Source organism: Oncorhynchus nerka, linkage group LG2, assembly GCF_034236695.1.
Source record: "Oncorhynchus nerka isolate Pitt River linkage group LG2, Oner_Uvic_2.0, whole genome shotgun sequence".
Lineage (NCBI taxonomy): Eukaryota > Metazoa > Chordata > Actinopteri > Salmoniformes > Salmonidae > Oncorhynchus > Oncorhynchus nerka.
The window spans coordinates 77,648,755-77,671,254 of record NC_088397.1 but is presented as its reverse complement, the minus strand read 5'-3'; the positions used below and the strand labels follow the sequence as shown (position 1 = coordinate 77,671,254).

Sequence of the window (22,500 nt, the reverse complement as noted above, 5' to 3'; positions counted from 1 at the left end):
TCTTTCTCTCTCTCCCCATCTCTCTATCTCCGTCTCCTAGGTGAATGATGCTATTGGTATGGAGTGGCCATGGATGTATTTTCTGACTCTCATCTTGGTTGGCTCCTTCTTTGTGCTCAACCTGGTCCTGGGCGTGCTCAGTGGGTAAGTGGAGACACACACACACACACACATCACCTGGTCTGTCTCTCTTTCTCCTCCATTTCTCTCATTTTTATATTTTCTCTATCTCTCTTTTACCTCCGTCAGTGAATTCACTAAGGAGCGAGAGAAGGGCAAGGCGCGCGGAGAGTACACAGAGATGAGGGAGACCCAGCAGCTGGATGAGGATGTGAAGGGCTACATGGAGTGGATCACACAGGCCGAAGTCATGGACTCCGACGGAGAGGGACAGGGTACTTATAGCTTCCTAACCCAATCACCAACACACAACAGGATCAATTAGAATATAATAGAAGAGTACAATATGAGTCAGCCCTTATCAAACACCATGCAGTGACAACAGTGTCTCTTGTCCCAAGGCCTGCTACCCCTGGAAGATGGAGAATCTGAGGCAGGGAGTCTAAAGGACATGGACACAATGCAAAAAATCATGTACTACTAGTAAGTACACCAACACCTGCCTCTGACTGGGACAACACTCAGGTGTCTTAATGAAAGGAAAACAGACCTCATGAGTCTGACACATCTCCTAACATGACATCTCTTCTTCTCCTCCTCTCCCTCATCTCTCACTGTTCAGCAAGCTTGCTCGTAAATGGAACATTTTCTTCCGGCGTAAGTGTCTTGTGTATGTGAAATCCCGTATGTTCTACTGGTGGGTGATCTTTCTGGTGTTTCTGAACACACTGGCCATCGCTACTGAACACCACAAGCAGTCCCAGCAACTCACTGAGTGGCAAGGTCAGTATCTACACATATCTATAACATATCTACACACATTTTTTAATTTGACCTTTATTTAACGAGGCAAGTCAGTTATAACAAATTCTTAATTTCAATGATGGCCTAGGAACAGTGGGTTAACTGCCTTATTTAGGGACAAAACGACAGATTTTTACCTTGTCAGCTCAGGGATTTGATCTTGCAACCTTTCGGTTACTAGTCCAACTCTCTAAACAGTAGGTTACCTGCCGCTCCACACAAATCTATAGTGTGCCAACACGTCTACATCTACACATCTACACATTTATAGAATAAACTCACGAGTGGCAAGGTCAGTATCTACGCAAATCTATAACATATCTATCAAATAAACTAACTGGTGGCAAGGTCACTATCTACACATATCTATAGCATATCTACACTAGAGTATGTATATAAAATAAACCGATATACATGTAACTGAGTTAGGAGTGTGCCATAAGTTTACTCCACAACTAGCTTAAAATGTCGCCAATGTAGCTAGCGAATTGGATCCTTTTCTATAGCTCAATTGCTTGGTATGTTGTCAAGGAAGGCGGTCCCGGGTGTTTGCGATTAGAGGATCACTAGTTCAAGCCTGGTACGGGACAGGGACATTGGAGGAAGGAATACTGTTAGCGGCACATTAGCCTCACCAAATTGTATTAGTCACATTCGCCAAATACAACAGGTGTAGACCTTATAGTGAAATGCTGAATACAACAGGTGTAGACCTTACAGTGAAATGCTGAATACAACAGGTGTAGACCTTACAGTGAAATGCTGAATACAACAGGTGTAGACCTTACAGTGAAATGCTGAATACAACAGGTGTAGACCTTACAGTGAAATGCTGAATACAACAGGTGTAGACCTTACAGTGAAATGCTGAATACAACAGCTGTAGACCTTATAGTGAAATGCTGAATACAACAGGTGTAGACCTTATAGTGAAATGCTGAATACAACAGCTGTAGACCTTACAGTGAAATGCTGAATACAACAGGTGTAGACCTTATAGTGAAATGCTGAATACAACAGCTGTAGACCTTACAGTGAAATGCTGAATACAACAGCTGTAGACCTTACAGTGAAATGCTGAATACAACAGCTGTAGACCTTATAGTGAAATGCTGAATACAACAGCTGTAGACCTTACAGTGAAATGCTGAATACAACAGCTGTAGACCTTACAGTGAAATGCTGAATACAACAGCTGTAGACCTTATAGTGAAATGCTGAATACAACAGCTGTAGACCTTACAGTGAAATGCTGAATACAACAGCTGTAGACCTTACAGTGAAATGCTTACTTACAGTGAAATGCTGAATACAACAGCTGTAGACCTTATAGTGAAATGCTGAATACAACAGCTGTAGACCTTACAGTGAAATGCTGAATACAACAGCTGTAGACCTTACAGTGAAATGCTTACTTACAGTGAAATGCTGAATACAACAGCTGTAGACCTTATAGTGAAATGCTGAATACAACAGCTGTAGACCTTACAGTGAAATGCTGAATACAACAGGTGTAGACCTTACAGTGAAATGCTGAATACAACAGGTGTAGACCTTACAGTGAAATGCTGAATACAACAGGTGTAGACCTTACAGTGAAATGCTGAATACAACAGGTGTAGACCTTACAGTGAAATGCTGAATACAACAGGTGTAGACCTTACAGTGAAATGCTGAATACAACAGGTGTAGACCTTACAGTGAAATGCTGAATACAACAGGTGTAGACCTTACAGTGAAATGCTGAATACAACAGGTGTAGACCTTACAGTGAAATGCTGAATACAACAGGTGTAGACCTTACAGTGAAATGCTGAATACAACAGGTGTAGACCTTACAGTGAAATGCTGAATACAACAGGTGTAGACCTTACAGTGAAATGCTGAATACAACAGGTGTAGACCTTACAGTGAAATGCTGAATACAACAGGTGTAGACCTTACAGTGAAATGCTGAATACAACAGGTGTAGACCTTACAGTGAAATGCTGAATACAACAGGTGTAGACCTTACAGTGAAATGCTGAATACAACAGGTGTAGACCTTACAGTGAAATGCTGAATACAACAGGTGTAGACCTTACAGTGAAATGCTGAATACAACAGGTGTAGACCTTACAGTGAAATGCTGAATACAACAGGTGTAGACCTTACAGTGAAATGCTGAATACAACAGGTGTAGACCTTACAGTGAAATGCTGAATACAACAGGTGTAGACCTTACAGTGAAATGCTGAATACAACAGGTGTAGACCTTACAGTGAAATGCTGAATACAACAGGTGTAGACCTTACAGTGAAATGCTGAATACAACAGGTGTAGACCTTATAGTGAAATGCTGAATACAACAGCTGTAGACCTTACAGTGAAATGCTGAATACAACAGCTGTAGACCTTACAGTGAAATGCTTACTTACAGTGAAATGCTGAATACAACAGCTGTAGACCTTATAGTGAAATGCTGAATACAACAGCTGTAGACCTTACAGTGAAATGCTGAATACAACAGCTGTAGACCTTACAGTGAAATGCTTACTTACAGTGAAATGCTGAATACAACAGCTGTAGACCTTATAGTGAAATGCTGAATACAACAGCTGTAGACCTTACAGTGAAATGCTGAATACAACAGGTGTAGACCTTACAGTGAAATGCTGAATACAACAGGTGTAGACCTTACAGTGAAATGCTGAATACAACAGGTGTAGACCTTACAGTGAAATGCTGAATACAACAGGTGTAGACCTTACAGTGAAATGCTGAATACAACAGGTGTAGACCTTACAGTGAAATGCTGAATACAACAGGTGTAGACCTTACAGTGAAATGCTGAATACAACAGGTGTAGACCTTACAGTGAAATGCTGAATACAACAGGTGTAGACCTTACAGTGAAATGCTGAATACAACAGGTGTAGACCTTACAGTGAAATGCTGAATACAACAGGTGTAGACCTTACAGTGAAATGCTGAATACAACAGGTGTAGACCTTACAGTGAAATGCTGAATACAACAGGTGTAGACCTTACAGTGAAATGCTGAATACAACAGGTGTAGACCTTACAGTGAAATGCTGAATACAACAGGTGTAGACCTTACAGTGAAATGCTGAATACAACAGGTGTAGACCTTACAGTGAAATGCTGAATACAACAGGTGTAGACCTTATAGTGAAATGCTGAATACAACAGGTGTAGACCTTACAGTGAAATGCTGAATACAACAGGTGTAGACCTTACAGTGAAATGCTGAATACAACAGGTGTAGACCTTACAGTGAAATGCTGAATACAACAGCTGTAGACCTTACAGTGAAATGCTGAATACAACAGGTGTAGACCTTACAGTGAAATGCTGAATACAACAGGTGTAGACCTTACAGTGAAATGCTGAATACAACAGGTGTAGACCTTACAGTGAAATGCTGAATACAACAGGTGTAGACCTTACAGTGAAATGCTGAATACAACAGGTGTAGACCTTACAGTGAAATGCTGAATACAACAGGTGTAGACCTTACAGTGAAATGCTGAATACAACAGGTGTAGACCTTACAGTGAAATGCTGAATACAACAGGTGTAGACCTTACAGTGAAATGCTGAATACAACAGGTGTAGACCTTATAGTGAAATGCTGAATACAACAGCTGTAGACCTTACAGTGAAATGCTGAATACAACAGGTGTAGACCTTACAGTGAAATGCTGAATACAACAGGTGTAGACCTTACAGTGAAATGCTGAATACAACAGGTGTAGACCTTATAGTGAAATGCAGAATACAACAGGTGTAGACCTTACAGTGAAATGCTGAATACAACAGGTGTAGACCTTACAGTGAAATGCTGAATACAACAGGTGTAGACCTTACAGTGAAATGCTGAATACAACAGGTGTAGACCTTACAGTGAAATGCTGAATACAACAGGTGTAGACCTTACAGTGAAATGCAGAATACAACAGGTGTAGACCTTACAGTGAAATGCTGAATACAACAGGTGTAGACCTTACAGTGAAATGCTGAATACAACAGGTGTAGACCTTACAGTGAAATGCTGAATACAACAGGTGTAGACCTTACAGTGAAATGCTGAATACAACAGGTGTAGACCTTACAGTGAAATGCTGAATACAACAGGTGTAGACCTTACTACAGTGAAATGCTGAATACAACAGGTGTAGACCTTACAGTGAAATGCTGAATACAACAGGTGTAGACCTTACAGTGAAATGCTGAATACAACAGGTGTAGACCTTACAGTGAAATGCTGAATACAACAGGTGTAGACCTTACAGTGAAATGCTGAATACAACAGGTGTAGACCTTACAGTGAAATGCTGAATACAACAGGTGTAGACCTTACAGTGAAATGCTGAATACAACAGGTGTAGACCTTACAGTGAAATGCTGAATACAACAGGTGTAGACCTTACAGTGAAATGCTGAATACAACAGGTGTAGACCTTACAGTGAAATGCTGAATACAACAGGTGTAGACCTTATAGTGAAATGCTGAATACAACAGCTGTAGACCTTACAGTGAAATGCTGAATACAACAGCTGTAGACCTTACAGTGAAATGCTTACTTACAGTGAAATGCTGAATACAACAGCTGTAGACCTTATAGTGAAATGCTGAATACAACAGCTGTAGACCTTACAGTGAAATGCTGAATACAACAGCTGTAGACCTTACAGTGAAATGCTTACTTACAGTGAAATGCTGAATACAACAGCTGTAGACCTTATAGTGAAATGCTGAATACAACAGCTGTAGACCTTACAGTGAAATGCTGAATACAACAGGTGTAGACCTTACAGTGAAATGCTGAATACAACAGGTGTAGACCTTACAGTGAAATGCTGAATACAACAGGTGTAGACCTTACAGTGAAATGCTGAATACAACAGGTGTAGACCTTACAGTGAAATGCTGAATACAACAGGTGTAGACCTTACAGTGAAATGCTGAATACAACAGGTGTAGACCTTACAGTGAAATGCTGAATACAACAGGTGTAGACCTTACAGTGAAATGCTGAATACAACAGGTGTAGACCTTACAGTGAAATGCTGAATACAACAGGTGTAGACCTTACAGTGAAATGCTGAATACAACAGGTGTAGACCTTACAGTGAAATGCTGAATACAACAGGTGTAGACCTTACAGTGAAATGCTGAATACAACAGGTGTAGACCTTACAGTGAAATGCAGAATACAACAGGTGTAGACCTTACAGTGAAATGCTGAATACAACAGGTGTAGACCTTACAGTGAAATGCTGAATACAACAGGTGTAGACCTTACAGTGAAATGCTGAATACAACAGGTGTAGACCTTATAGTGAAATGCTGAATACAACAGCTGTAGACCTTACAGTGAAATGCTGAATACAACAGGTGTAGACCTTACAGTGAAATGCTGAATACAACAGGTGTAGACCTTATAGTGAAATGCTGAATACAACAGGTGTAGACCTTACAGTGAAATGCAGAATACAACAGGTGTAGACCTTACAGTGAAATGCTGAATACAACAGGTGTAGACCTTACAGTGAAATGCTGAATACAACAGGTGTAGACCTTACAGTGAAATGCAGAATACAACAGGTGTAGACCTTACAGTGAAATGCTGAATACAACAGGTGTAGACCTTACAGTGAAATGCTGAATACAACAGGTGTAGACCTTACAGTGAAATGCTGAATACAACAGGTGTAGACCTTACAGTGAAATGCTGAATACAACAGGTGTAGACCTTACAGTGAAATGCTGAATACAACAGGTGTAGACCTTACAGTGAAATGCTGAATACAACAGGTGTAGACCTTACAGTGAAATGCTGAATACAACAGGTGTAGACCTTACAGTGAAATGCTGAATACAACAGGTGTAGACCTTACAGTGAAATGCTGAATACAACAGGTGTAGACCTTACAGTGAAATGCTGAATACAACAGGTGTAGACCTTACAGTGAAATGCTGAATACAACAGGTGTAGACCTTACAGTGAAATGCTGAATACAACAGGTGTAGACCTTATAGTGAAATGCTGAATACAACAGCTGTAGACCTTACAGTGAAATGCTGAATACAACAGGTGTAGACCTTACAGTGAAATGCTGAATACAACAGCTGTAGACCTTACAGTGAAATGCTGAATACAACAGGTGTAGACCTTACAGTGAAATGCTGAATACAACAGGTGTAGACCTTACAGTGAAATGCTGAATACAACAGGTGTAGACCTTACAGTGAAATGCTGAATACAACAGGTGTAGACCTTACAGTGAAATGCTGAATACAACAGGTGTAGACCTTATAGTGAAATGCTGAATACAACAGCTGTAGACCTTACAGTGAAATGCTGAATACAACAGGTGTAGACCTTATAGTGAAATGCTGAATACAACAGGTGTAGACCTTACAGTGAAATGCTGAATACAACAGCTGTAGACCTTACAGTGAAATGCTGAATACAACAGGTGTAGACCTTACAGTGAAATGCTGAATACAACAGGTGTAGACCTTACAGTGAAATGCTGAATACAACAGGTGTAGACCTTATAGTGAAATGCTGAATACAACAGGTGTAGACCTTACAGTGAAATGCAGAATACAACAGGTGTAGACCTTACAGTGAAATGCTGAATACAACAGGTGTAGACCTTACAGTGAAATGCTGAATACAACAGGTGTAGACCTTACAGTGAAATGCAGAATACAACAGGTGTAGACCTTACAGTGAAATGCTGAATACAACAGGTGTAGACCTTACAGTGAAATGCTGAATACAACAGGTGTAGACCTTACAGTGAAATGCTGAATACAACAGGTGTAGACCTTACAGTGAAATGCTGAATACAACAGGTGTAGACCTTACAGTGAAATGCTGAATACAACAGGTGTAGACCTTACAGTGAAATGCTGAATACAACAGGTGTAGACCTTACAGTGAAATGCTGAATACAACAGGTGTAGACCTTACAGTGAAATGCTGAATACAACAGGTGTAGACCTTACAGTGAAATGCTGAATACAACAGGTGTAGACCTTACAGTGAAATGCTGAATACAACAGGTGTAGACCTTACAGTGAAATGCTGAATACAACAGGTGTAGACCTTACAGTGAAATGCTGAATACAACAGGTGTAGACCTTATAGTGAAATGCTGAATACAACAGCTGTAGACCTTACAGTGAAATGCTGAATACAACAGGTGTAGACCTTACAGTGAAATGCTGAATACAACAGCTGTAGACCTTACAGTGAAATGCTGAATACAACAGGTGTAGACCTTACAGTGAAATGCTGAATACAACAGGTGTAGACCTTACAGTGAAATGCTGAATACAACAGGTGTAGACCTTACAGTGAAATGCTGAATACAACAGGTGTAGACCTTACAGTGAAATGCTGAATACAACAGGTGTAGACCTTATAGTGAAATGCTGAATACAACAGCTGTAGACCTTACAGTGAAATGCTGAATACAACAGGTGTAGACCTTATAGTGAAATGCTGAATACAACAGGTGTAGACCTTACAGTGAAATGCTGAATACAACAGCTGTAGACCTTACAGTGAAATGCTGAATACAACAGGTGTAGACCTTACAGTGAAATGCTGAATACAACAGGTGTAGACCTTACAGTGAAATGCTGAATACAACAGGTGTAGACCTTACAGTGAAATGCTGAATACAACAGGTGTAGACCTTACAGTGAAATGCTGAATACAACAGGTGTAGACCTTACAGTGAAATGCTGAATACAACAGGTGTAGACCTTACAGTGAAATGCTGAATACAACAGGTGTAGACCTTACAGTGAAATGCTGAATACAACAGGTGTAGACCTTACAGTGAAATGCTGAATACAACAGGTGTAGACCTTATAGTGAAATGCTGAATACAACAGCTGTAGACCTTACAGTGAAATGCTGAATACAACAGGTGTAGACCTTACAGTGAAATGCTGAATACAACAGCTGTAGACCTTACAGTGAAATGCTGAATACAACAGGTGTAGACCTTACAGTGAAATGCTGAATACAACAGGTGTAGACCTTACAGTGAAATGCTGAATACAACAGGTGTAGACCTTACAGTGAAATGCTGAATACAACAGGTGTAGACCTTACAGTGAAATGCTGAATACAACAGGTGTAGACCTTACAGTGAAATGCTGAATACAACAGGTGTAGACCTTACAGTGAAATGCTGAATACAACAGGTGTAGACCTTACAGTGAAATGCTGAATACAACAGGTGTAGACCTTACAGTGAAATGCAGAATACAACAGGTGTAGACCTTACAGTGAAATGCTGAATACAACAGGTGTAGACCTTATAGTGAAATGCAGAATACAACAGGTGTAGACCTTACAGTGAAATGCTGAATACAACAGGTGTAGACCTTACAGTGAAATGCAGAATACAACAGGTGTAGACCTTACAGTGAAATGCTGAATACAACAGGTGTAGACCTTACAGTGAAATGCTGAATACAACAGGTGTAGACCTTACAGTGAAATGCAGAATACAACAGGTGTAGACCTTACAGTGAAATGCTGAATACAACAGGTGTAGACCTTACAGTGAAATGCTGAATACAACAGGTGTAGACCTTACAGTGAAATGCTGAATACAACAGGTGTAGACCTTACAGTGAAATGCTGAATACAACAGGTGTAGACCTTACAGTGAAATGCTGAATACAACAGGTGTAGACCTTACAGTGAAATGCTGAATACAACAGGTGTAGACCTTACAGTGAAATGCTGAATACAACAGGTGTAGACCTTACAGTGAAATGCTGAATACAACAGGTGTAGACCTTACAGTGAAATGCTGAATACAACAGGTGTAGACCTTACAGTGAAATGCTGAATACAACAGGTGTAGACCTTACAGTGAAATGCAGAATACAACAGGTGTAGACCTTACAGTGAAATGCTGAATACAACAGGTGTAGACCTTATAGTGAAATGCAGAATACAACAGGTGTAGACCTTACAGTGAAATGCTGAATACAACAGGTGTAGACCTTACAGTGAAATGCAGAATACAACAGGTGTAGACCTTACAGTGAAATGCTGAATACAACAGGTGTAGACCTTACAGTGAAATGCTGAATACAACAGGTGTAGACCTTACAGTGAAATGCAGAATACAACAGGTGTAGACCTTACAGTGAAATGCTGAATACAACAGGTGTAGACCTTACAGTGAAATGCTGAATACAACAGGTGTAGACCTTACAGTGAAATGCTGAATACAACAGGTGTAGACCTTACAGTGAAATGCTGAATACAACAGGTGTAGACCTTACAGTGAAATGCTGAATACAACAGGTGTAGACCTTACAGTGAAATGCTGAATACAACAGGTGTAGACCTTACAGTGAAATGCTGAATACAACAGGTGTAGACCTTACAGTGAAATGCTGAATACAACAGGTGTAGACCTTACAGTGAAATGCTGAATACAACAGGTGTAGACCTTACAGTGAAATGCTGAATACAACAGGTGTAGACCTTACAGTGAAATGCTGAATACAACAGGTGTAGACCTTACAGTGAAATGCTGAATACAACAGGTGTAGACCTTATAGTGAAATGCTGAATACAACAGCTGTAGACCTTACAGTGAAATGCTGAATACAACAGGTGTAGACCTTACAGTGAAATGCTGAATACAACAGCTGTAGACCTTACAGTGAAATGCTGAATACAACAGGTGTAGACCTTACAGTGAAATGCTGAATACAACAGGTGTAGACCTTACAGTGAAATGCTGAATACAACAGGTGTAGACCTTACAGTGAAATGCTGAATACAACAGGTGTAGACCTTACAGTGAAATGCTGAATACAACAGGTGTAGACCTTATAGTGAAATGCTGAATACAACAGCTGTAGACCTTACAGTGAAATGCTGAATACAACAGGTGTAGACCTTATAGTGAAATGCTGAATACAACAGGTGTAGACCTTACAGTGAAATGCTGAATACAACAGCTGTAGACCTTACAGTGAAATGCTGAATACAACAGGTGTAGACCTTACAGTGAAATGCTGAATACAACAGGTGTAGACCTTACAGTGAAATGCTGAATACAACAGGTGTAGACCTTACAGTGAAATGCTGAATACAACAGGTGTAGACCTTACAGTGAAATGCTGAATACAACAGGTGTAGACCTTACAGTGAAATGCTGAATACAACAGGTGTAGACCTTACAGTGAAATGCTGAATACAACAGGTGTAGACCTTACAGTGAAATGCTGAATACAACAGGTGTAGACCTTACAGTGAAATGCTGAATACAACAGGTGTAGACCTTATAGTGAAATGCTGAATACAACAGCTGTAGACCTTACAGTGAAATGCTGAATACAACAGGTGTAGACCTTACAGTGAAATGCTGAATACAACAGCTGTAGACCTTACAGTGAAATGCTGAATACAACAGGTGTAGACCTTACAGTGAAATGCTGAATACAACAGGTGTAGACCTTACAGTGAAATGCTGAATACAACAGGTGTAGACCTTACAGTGAAATGCTGAATACAACAGGTGTAGACCTTACAGTGAAATGCTGAATACAACAGGTGTAGACCTTATAGTGAAATGCTGAATACAACAGCTGTAGACCTTACAGTGAAATGCTGAATACAACAGGTGTAGACCTTACAGTGAAATGCTGAATACAACAGGTGTAGACCTTATAGTGAAATGCTGAATACAACAGCTGTAGACCTTACAGTGAAATGCTGAATACAACAGGTGTAGACCTTATAGTGAAATGCTGAATACAACAGGTGTAGACCTTACAGTGAAATGCTGAATACAACAGCTGTAGACCTTACAGTGAAATGCTGAATACAACAGGTGTAGACCTTACAGTGAAATGCTGAATACAACAGGTGTAGACCTTACAGTGAAATGCTGAATACAACAGGTGTAGACCTTATAGTGAAATGCTGAATACAACAGGTGTAGACCTTACAGTGAAATGCTGAATACAACAGGTGTAGACCTTACAGTGAAATGCTGAATACAACAGCTGTAGACCTTACAGTGAAATGCTGAATACAACAGGTGTAGACCTTATAGTGAAATGCTGAATACAACAGGTGTAGACCTTACAGTGAAATGCTGAATACAACAGGTGTAGACCTTATAGTGAAATGCTGAATACAACAGGTGTAGACCTTACAGTGAAATGCTGAATACAACAGGTGTAGACCTTACAGTGAAATGCTGAATACAACAGCTGTAGACCTTACAGTGAAATGCTGAATACAACAGGTGTAGACCTTATAGTGAAATGCTGAATACAACAGGTGTAGACCTTATAGTGAAATGCTGAATACAACAGGTGTAGACCTTACAGTGAAATGCTGAATACAACAGGTGTAGACCTTACAGTGAAATGCAGAATACAACAGGTGTAGACCTTACAGTGAAATGCTGAATACAACAGGTGTAGACCTTACAGTGAAATGCTGAATACAACAGGTGTAGACCTTACAGTGAAATGCTGAATACAACAGGTGTAGACCTTACAGTGAAATGCTGAATACAACAGGTGTAGACCTTACAGTGAAATGCTGAATACAACAGGTGTAGACCTTACAGTGAAATGCTGAATACAACAGGTGTAGACCTTACAGTGAAATGCTGAATACAACAGGTGTAGACCTTACAGTGAAATGCTGAATACAACAGGTGTAGACCTTACAGTGAAATGCTGAATACAACAGGTGTAGACCTTACAGTGAAATGCTGAATACAACAGGTGTAGACCTTACAGTGAAATGCTGAATACAACAGGTGTAGACCTTACAGTGAAATGCTGAATACAACAGGTGTAGACCTTACAGTGAAATGCTGAATACAACAGGTGTAGACCTTACAGTGAAATGCTGAATACAACAGGTGTAGACCTTACAGTGAAATGCTGAATACAACAGCTGTAGACCTTACAGTGAAATGCTGAATACAACAGCTGTAGACCTTACAGTGAAATGCTGAATACAACAGGTGTAGACCTTACAGTGAAATGCTGAATACAACAGCTGTAGACCTTACAGTGAAATGCTGAATACAACAGGTGTAGACCTTACAGTGAAATGCTGAATACAACAGGTGTAGACCTTACAGTGAAATGCTGAATACAACAGGTGTAGACCTTACAGTGAAATGCTGAATACAACAGGTGTAGACCTTACAGTGAAATGCTGAATACAACAGGTGTAGACCTTACAGTGAAATGCTGAATACAACAGGTGTAGACCTTACAGTGAAATGCTGAATACAACAGCTGTAGACCTTACAGTGAAATGCTGAATACAACAGCTGTAGACCTTACAGTGAAATGCTGAATACAACAGGTGTAGACCTTACAGTGAAATGCTGAATACAACAGGTGTAGACCTTACAGTGAAATGCTGAATACAACAGGTGTAGACCTTACAGTGAAATGCTGAATACAACAGGTGTAGACCTTACAGTGAAATGCTGAATACAACAGCTGTAGACCTTACAGTGAAATGCTGAATACAACAGGTGTAGACCTTACAGTGAAATGCAGAATACAACAGGTGTAGACCTTACAGTGAAATGCTGAATACAACAGGTGTAGACCTTACAGTGAAATGCAGAATACAACAGGTGTAGACCTTACAGTGAAATGCAGAATACAACAGGTGTAGACCTTACAGTGAAATGCTGAATACAACAGGTGTAGACCTTACAGTGAAATGCAGAATACAACAGGTGTAGACCTTACAGTGAAATGCTGAATACAACAGGTGTAGACCTTACAGTGAAATGCTGAATACAACAGGTGTAGACCTTACAGTGAAATGCAGAATACAACAGGTGTAGACCTTACAGTGAAATGCAGAATACAACAGGTGTAGACCTTATAGTGAAATGCTGAATACAACAGGTGTAGACCTTACAGTGAAATGCTGAATACAACAGGTGTAGACCTTACAGTGAAATGCTGAATACAACAGGTGTAGACCTTACAGTGAAATGCTGAATACAACAGCTGTAGACCTTACAGTGAAATGCTGAATACAACAGGTGTAGACCTTACAGTGAAATGCTGAATACAACAGGTGTAGACCTTACAGTGAAATGCTGAATACAACAGGTGTAGACCTTACAGTGAAATGCTGAATACAACAGGTGTAGACCTTACAGTGAAATGCTGAATACAACAGGTGTAGACCTTACAGTGAAATGCTGAATACAACAGGTGTAGACCTTACAGTGAAATGCTGAATACAACAGGTGTAGACCTTACAGTGAAATGCTGAATACAACAGGTGTAGACCTTACAGTGAAATGCTGAATACAACAGGTGTAGACCTTACAGTGAAATGCTGAATACAACAGGTGTAGACCTTACAGTGAAATGCTGAATACAACAGCTGTAGACCTTACAGTGAAATGCTGAATACAACAGCTGTAGACCTTACAGTGAAATGCTGAATACAACAGGTGTAGACCTTACAGTGAAATGCTGAATACAACAGCTGTAGACCTTACAGTGAAATGCTGAATACAACAGGTGTAGACCTTACAGTGAAATGCTGAATACAACAGGTGTAGACCTTACAGTGAAATGCTGAATACAACAGGTGTAGACCTTACAGTGAAATGCTGAATACAACAGGTGTAGACCTTACAGTGAAATGCTGAATACAACAGGTGTAGACCTTACAGTGAAATGCTGAATACAACAGGTGTAGACCTTACAGTGAAATGCTGAATACAACAGTGTAGACCTTACAGTGAAATGCTGAATACAACAGCTGTAGACCTGAATACAACAGGTGTAGACCTTACAGTGAAATGCTGAATACAACAGGTGTAGACCTTACAGTGAAATGCTGAATACAACAGGTGTAGACCTTACAGTGAAATGCTGAATACAACAGGTGTAGACCTTACAGTGAAATGCTGAATACAACAGGTGTAGACCTTACAGTGAAATGCTGAATACAACAGCTGTAGACCTTACAGTGAAATGCTGAATACAACAGGTGTAGACCTTACAGTGAAATGCAGAATACAACAGGTGTAGACCTTACAGTGAAATGCTGAATACAACAGGTGTAGACCTTACAGTGAAATGCAGAATACAACAGGTGTAGACCTTACAGTGAAATGCAGAATACAACAGGTGTAGACCTTACAGTGAAATGCTGAATACAACAGGTGTAGACCTTACAGTGAAATGCAGAATACAACAGGTGTAGACCTTACAGTGAAATGCTGAATACAACAGGTGTAGACCTTACAGTGAAATGCTGAATACAACAGGTGTAGACCTTACAGTGAAATGCAGAATACAACAGGTGTAGACCTTACAGTGAAATGCAGAATACAACAGGTGTAGACCTTATAGTGAAATGCTGAATACAACAGGTGTAGACCTTACAGTGAAATGCTGAATACAACAGGTGTAGACCTTACAGTGAAATGCTGAATACAACAGGTGTAGACCTTACAGTGAAATGCTGAATACAACAGGTGTAGACCTTACAGTGAAATGCTGAATACAACAGGTGTAGACCTTACAGTGAAATGCTGAATACAACAGGTGTAGACCTTATAGTGAAATGCTGAATACAACAGGTGTAGACCTTACAGTGAAATGCTGAATACAACAGGTGTAGACCTTACAGTGAAATGCTGAATACAACAGGTGTAGACCTTATAGTGAAATGCTGAATACAACAGGTGTAGACCTTATAGTGAAATGCTGAATACAACAGGTGTAGACCTTATAGTGAAATGCTGAATACAACAGGTGTAGACCTTATAGTGAAATGCTGAATACAACAGGTGTAGACCTTATAGTGAAATGCTGAATACAACAGGTGTAGACCTTATAGTGAAATGCTGAATACAACAGGTGTAGACCTTACAGTGAAATGCTGAATACAACAGGTGTAGACCTTACAGTGAAATGCTGAATACAACAGGTGTAGACCTTATAGTGAAATGCTGAATACAACAGGTGTAGACCTTACAGTGAAATGCTGAATACAACAGGTGTAGACCTTACAGTGAAATGCTGAATACAACAGGTGTAGACCTTACAGTGAAATGCTGAATACAACAGGTGTAGACCTTACAGTGAAATGCTGAATACAACAGGTGTAGACCTTACAGTGAAATGCTGAATACAACAGGTGTAGACCTTACAGTGAAATGCTGAATACAACAGGTGTAGACCTTACAGTGAAATGCTGAATACAACAGGTGTAGACCTTACAGTGAAATGCTGAATACAACAGGTGTAGACCTTATAGTGAAATGCTGAATACAACAGGTGTAGACCTTATAGTGAAATGCTGAATACAACAGGTGTAGACCTTATAGTGAAATGCTGAATACAACAGGTGTAGACCTTATAGTGAAATGCTGAATACAACAGGTGTAGACCTTATAGTGAAATGCTGAATACAACAGGTGTAGACCTTATAGTGAAATGCTGAATACAACAGGTGTAGACCTTACAGTGAAATGCTGAATACAACAGGTGTAGACCTTACAGTGAAATGCTGAATACAACAGGTGTAGACCTTATAGTGAAATGCTGAATACAACAGGTGTAGACCTTACAGTGAAATGCTGAATACATGCTGAATACAACAGGTGTAGACCTTACAGTGAAATGCTGAATACAACAGGTGTAGACCTTACAGTGAAATGCTGAATACAACAGGTGTAGACCTTACAGTGAAATGCTGAATACAACAGGTGTAGACCTTACAGTGAAATGCTGAATACAACAGGTGTAGACCTTATAGTGAAATGCTGAATACAACAGGTGTAGACCTTACAGTGAAATGCTGAATACAACAGGTGTAGACCTTACAGTGAAATGCTGAATACAACAGGTGTAGACCTTACAGTGAAATGCTGAATACAACAGGTGTAGACCTTACAGTGAAATGCTGAATACAACAGGTGTAGACCTTACAGTGAAATGCTGAATACAACAGGTGTAGACCTTACAGTGAAATGCTGAATACAACAGGTGTAGACCTTATAGTGAAATGCTGAATACAACAGGTGTAGACCTTACAGTGAAATGCTGAATACAACAGGTGTAGACCTTACAGTGAAATGCTGAATACAACAGGTGTAGACCTTATAGTGAAATGCTGAATACAACAGGTGTAGACCTTATAGTGAAATGCTGAATACAACAGGTGTAGACCTTATAGTGAAATGCTGAATACAACAGGTGTAGACCTTACAGTGAAATGCTGAATACAACAGGTGTAGACCTTATAGTGAAATGCTGAATACAACAGGTGTAGACCTTACAGTGAAATGCTGAATACAACAGGTGTAGACCTTACAGTGAAATGCTGAATACAACAGGTGTAGACCTTACAGTGAAATGCTGAATACAACAGGTGTAGACCTTACAGTGAAATGCTGAATACAACAGGTGTAGACCTTATAGTGAAATGCTGAATACAACAGGTGTAGACCTTACAGTGAAATGCTGAATACAACAGGTGTAGACCTTATAGTGAAATGCTGAATACAACAGGTGTAGACCTTACAGTGAAATGCTGAATACAACAGGTGTAGACCTTACAGTGAAATGCTGAATACAACAGGTGTAGACCTTACAGTGAAATGCTGAATACAACAGGTGTAGACCTTACAGTGAAATGCTGAATACAACAGGTGTAGACCTTATAGTGAAATGCTGAATACAACAGGTGTAGACCTTACAGTGAAATGCTGAATACAACAGGTGTAGACCTTATAGTGAAATGCTGAATACAACAGGTGTAGACCTTACAGTGAAATGCTGAATACAACAGGTGTAGACCTTACAGTGAAATGCTGAATACAACAGGTGTAGACCTTACAGTGAAATGCTGAATACAACAGGTGTAGACCTTACAGTGAAATGCTGAATACAACAGGTGTAGACCTTACAGTGAAATGCTGAATACAACAGGTGTAGACCTTACAGTGAAATGCTGAATACAACAGGTGTAGACCTTATAGTGAAATGCTGAATACAACAGGTGTAGACCTTACAGTGAAATGCTGAATACAACAGGTGTAGACCTTACAGTGAAATGCTGAATACAACAGGTGTAGACCTTACAGTGAAATGCTGAATACAACAGGTGTAGACCTTATAGTGAAATGCTGAATACAACAGGTGTAGACCTTATAGTGAAATGCTGAATACAACAGGTGTAGACCTTATAGTGAAATGCTGAATACAACAGGTGTAGACCTTATAGTGAAATGCTGAATACAACAGGTGTAGACCTTACAGTGAAATGCTGAATACAACAGGTGTAGACCTTACAGTGAAATGCTGAATACAACAGGTGTAGACCTTATAGTGAAATGCTGAATACAACAGGTGTAGACCTTACAGTGAAATGCTGAATACAACAGGTGTAGACCTTACAGTGAAATGCTGAATACAACAGGTGTAGACCTTACAGTGAAATGCTGAATACAACAGGTGTAGACCTTACAGTGAAATGCTGAATACAACAGGTGTAGACCTTACAGTGAAATGCTGAATACAACAGGTGTAGACCTTACAGTGAAATGCTGAATACAACAGGTGTAGACCTTACAGTGAAATGCTGAATACAACAGGTGTAGACCTTACAGTGAAATGCTGAATACAACAGGTGTAGACCTTATAGTGAAATGCTGAATACAACAGGTGTAGACCTTATAGTGAAATGCTGAATACAACAGGTGTAGACCTTATAGTGAAATGCTGAATACAACAGGTGTAGACCTTATAGTGAAATGCTGAATACAACAGGTGTAGACCTTATAGTGAAATGCTGAATACAACAGGTGTAGACCTTATAGTGAAATGCTGAATACAACAGGTGTAGACCTTACAGTGAAATGCTGAATACAACAGGTGTAGACCTTACAGTGAAATGCTGAATACAACAGGTGTAGACCTTATAGTGAAATGCTGAATACAACAGGTGTAGACCTTACAGTGAAATGCTGAATACAACAGGTGTAGACCTTACAGTGAAATGCTGAATACAACAGGTGTAGACCTTACAGTGAAATGCTGAATACAACAGGTGTAGACCTTACAGTGAAATGCTGAATACAACAGGTGTAGACCTTACAGTGAAATGCTGAATACAACAGGTGTAGACCTTATAGTGAAATGCTGAATACAACAGGTGTAGACCTTACAGTGAAATGCTGAATACAACAGGTGTAGACCTTATAGTGAAATGCTGAATACAACAGGTGTAGACCTTACAGTGAAATGCTGAATACAACAGGTGTAGACCTTACAGTGAAATGCTGAATACAACAGGTGTAGACCTTACAGTGAAATGCTGAATACAACAGGTGTAGACCTTACAGTGAAATGCTGAATACAACAGGTGTAGACCTTATAGTGAAATGCTGAATACAACAGGTGTAGACCTTACAGTGAAATGCTGAATACAACAGGTGTAGACCTTACAGTGAAATGCTGAATACAACAGGTGTAGACCTTATAGTGAAATGCTGAATACAACAGGTGTAGACCTTATAGTGAAATGCTGAATACAACAGGTGTAGACCTTATAGTGAAATGCTGAATACAACAGCTGTAGACCTTACAGTGAAATGCTGAATACAACAGGTGTAGACCTTATAGTGAAATGCTGAATACAACAGGTGTAGACCTTACAGTGAAATGCTGAATACAACAGGTGTAGACCTTACAGTGAAATGCTGAATACAACAGGTGTAGACCTTACAGTGAAATGCTGAATACAACAGGTGTAGACCTTACAGTGAAATGCTGAATACAACAGGTGTAGACCTTATAGTGAAATGCTGAATACAACAGGTGTAGACCTTACAGTGAAATGCTGAATACAACAGGTGTAGACCTTATAGTGAAATGCTGAATACAACAGGTGTAGACCTTACAGTGAAATGCTGAATACAACAGGTGTAGACCTTACAGTGAAATGCTGAATACAACAGGTGTAGACCTTACAGTGAAATGCTGAATACAACAGGTGTAGACCTTACAGTGAAATGCTGAATACAACAGGTGTAGACCTTATAGTGAAATGCTGAATACAACAGGTGTAGACCTTACAGTGAAATGCTGAATACAACAGGTGTAGACCTTACAGTGAAATGCTGAATACAACAGGTGTAGACCTTATAGTGAAATGCTGAATACAACAGGTGTAGACCTTACAGTGAAATGCTGAATACAACAGGTGTAGACCTTACAGTGAAATGCTGAATACAACAGGTGTAGACCTTATAGTGAAATGCTGAATACAACAGGTGTAGACCTTATAGTGAAATGCTGAATACAACAGGTGTAGACCTTACAGTGAAATGCTGAATACAACAGGTGTAGACCTTATAGTGAAATGCTGAATACAACAGGTGTAGACCTTATAGTGAAATGCTGAATACAACAGGTGTAGACCTTACAGTGAAATGCTGAATACAACAGGTGTAGACCTTACAGTGAAATGCTGAATACAACAGGTGTAGACCTTACAGTGAAATGCTGAATACAACAGGTGTAGACCTTATAGTGAAATGCTGAATACAACAGGTGTAGACCTTATAGTGAAATGCTGAATACAACAGGTGTAGACCTTATAGTGAAATGCTGAATACAACAGGTGTAGACCTTACAGTGAAATGCTGAATACAACAGGTGTAGACCTTACAGTGAAATGCTGAATACAACAGGTGTAGACCTTACAGTGAAATGCTGAATACAACAGGTGTAGACCTTACAGTGAAATGCTGAATACAACAGGTGTAGACCTTATAGTGAAATGCTGAATACAACAGGTGTAGACCTTACAGTGAAATGCTGAATACAACAGGTGTAGACCTTACAGTGAAATGCTGAATACAACAGGTGTAGACCTTACAGTGAAATGCTGAATACAACAGGTGTAGACCTTACAGTGAAATGCTGAATACAACAGGTGTAGACCTTACAGTGAAATGCTGAATACAACAGGTGTAGACCTTACAGTGAAATGCTTACTTACAGTGAAATGCTTACAGTTTTAAAAAAAATACGGATACGAATAAGAAATAAAAGTAACAAGTAATTAAAGAGCAGCAGTAAAATAACAATAGCGAGACAATATACAGGGGGGTACCGGTACAGAGTCAATGTGTGGGGGCATCGGTTAGTTGAGGTAACATGTACATGTATGTAGAGTTATTAAAGTGACTATGCATAGATGATAACAACAGAGAGTAGCAGCGGTGTAAAAGGCCTTCCTCTGACACCGCCTGGTATAGAGGTCCTTGATGGCAGAAAGCTTGGCCCCAGTGATGTACTGGTCTATTTGCACTACACTCTGTAGTGCCTTGCGGTTGGAGGGCGAGCAGTTGCCATACCAGGCAGTGATGCAACCAGTCAGGATGCTCTCGATGGTGCAGCTGTAGAACCATTTGAGGAGCTGAAGACCCATGCCAAATATTTTCAGTCTCCTGAGGGGGAGTAGGTTTTGTCGTGCCCTCTTCACAACTGTCTTGGTGTGCTTGGACCATGTTAGTTTGTTGGTGATGTGGACACCAAGGAACTTGAAGCTCTCAACCTGCTCCACTGCAGCCCCGTCAATGAGAATGGGGGTGTGCTCAGTTCTCTTTTTCCTGTAGTCCACAATCCTCTCCTTTGTCTTGATCACGTTGAGGGAGAGGTTGTTGTCCTGGCACCACATAACCTCCTCCCTATAGGCTGTCTCATTGTTGTCAGTGATCAGGCCTACCACTGTTGTGTCATCGGCAAACTTAATGGAGTTGTGCTTGGCCATGCAGTCATGAGTGAAAAGGGAGTGCAGGAGGTGACTGAGCACACACCCCTGAGGGGCCCCTGTGTTGAGGATCAGCGTGGCGGATGTGTTGTTACCTGCCCTTACACCTGAAGGCCGTCAGGAAGTCCAGAATCCAGTTGCAGAGGGAGGTGTTTAGTCCCAGGGTCCTTAGCTTATTGATGAGCTTTGAGGGCACTATGGTGTTGAACGCTGAGCTGTAGTCAATGAATAGCATTCTCACATAGCTGTTCCTTTTGTCCAGGTGAGAAAGGACAGTGTGGAGTGCAATAGAGATTGCATCATCTGTGGATCTGTTTGGGCAGTATGCAAATTGGAGTAGGTCTAGGGTTTCTGGGAAAAGGGTGTTGATGTAAGCCATGATCAGCCTTTCAAAGCACTTAATGGCTACAGATGTGAGTGCTATGGGTCGGTAGTCGTTTAGGCAGGTTACCATAGTGTTCTTGGGCACAGGCACTATGTTGGTCTGCTTAAAACATGTTGGTATTACAGACTCGGACAGGGAGAGGTTGAAAATGTCAGTGAAGACACTTGCTAGGTGGTCAGCGCATGCTCGCAGGTAATCCATGGTAATCCATCTGGCCCTGCAGCCTTGTGAATGTTGACCTGTTTAAAGGTCTTACTCACATCAGCTGTGAAGTCTTCCAGAACAGCTGGTGCTCTCATGCATGTTTCAGTGTTATTTGCCTTG

At 40.3% G+C, this 22,500-nt stretch overlaps 1 protein-coding gene across 2 annotated transcripts in view; it reads left to right on the top strand.

The window, feature by feature from the left end:
• Positions 1–22,500, top strand: part of LOC115142800 (dihydropyridine-sensitive L-type skeletal muscle calcium channel subunit alpha-1-like) — a 72,202-nt gene that overhangs the window by 26,352 nt on the left and 23,350 nt on the right. For both annotated transcript variants that reach the window (XM_065002901.1, XM_065002895.1), the window contains 4 exons: positions 41–144; positions 250–395; positions 522–603; positions 743–903. In XM_065002901.1, the coding sequence (XP_064858973.1) occupies positions 41–144; positions 250–395; positions 522–603; positions 743–903 (493 nt within the window). The remainder of the gene's footprint in view (positions 1–40; positions 145–249; positions 396–521; positions 604–742; positions 904–22,500) is intronic.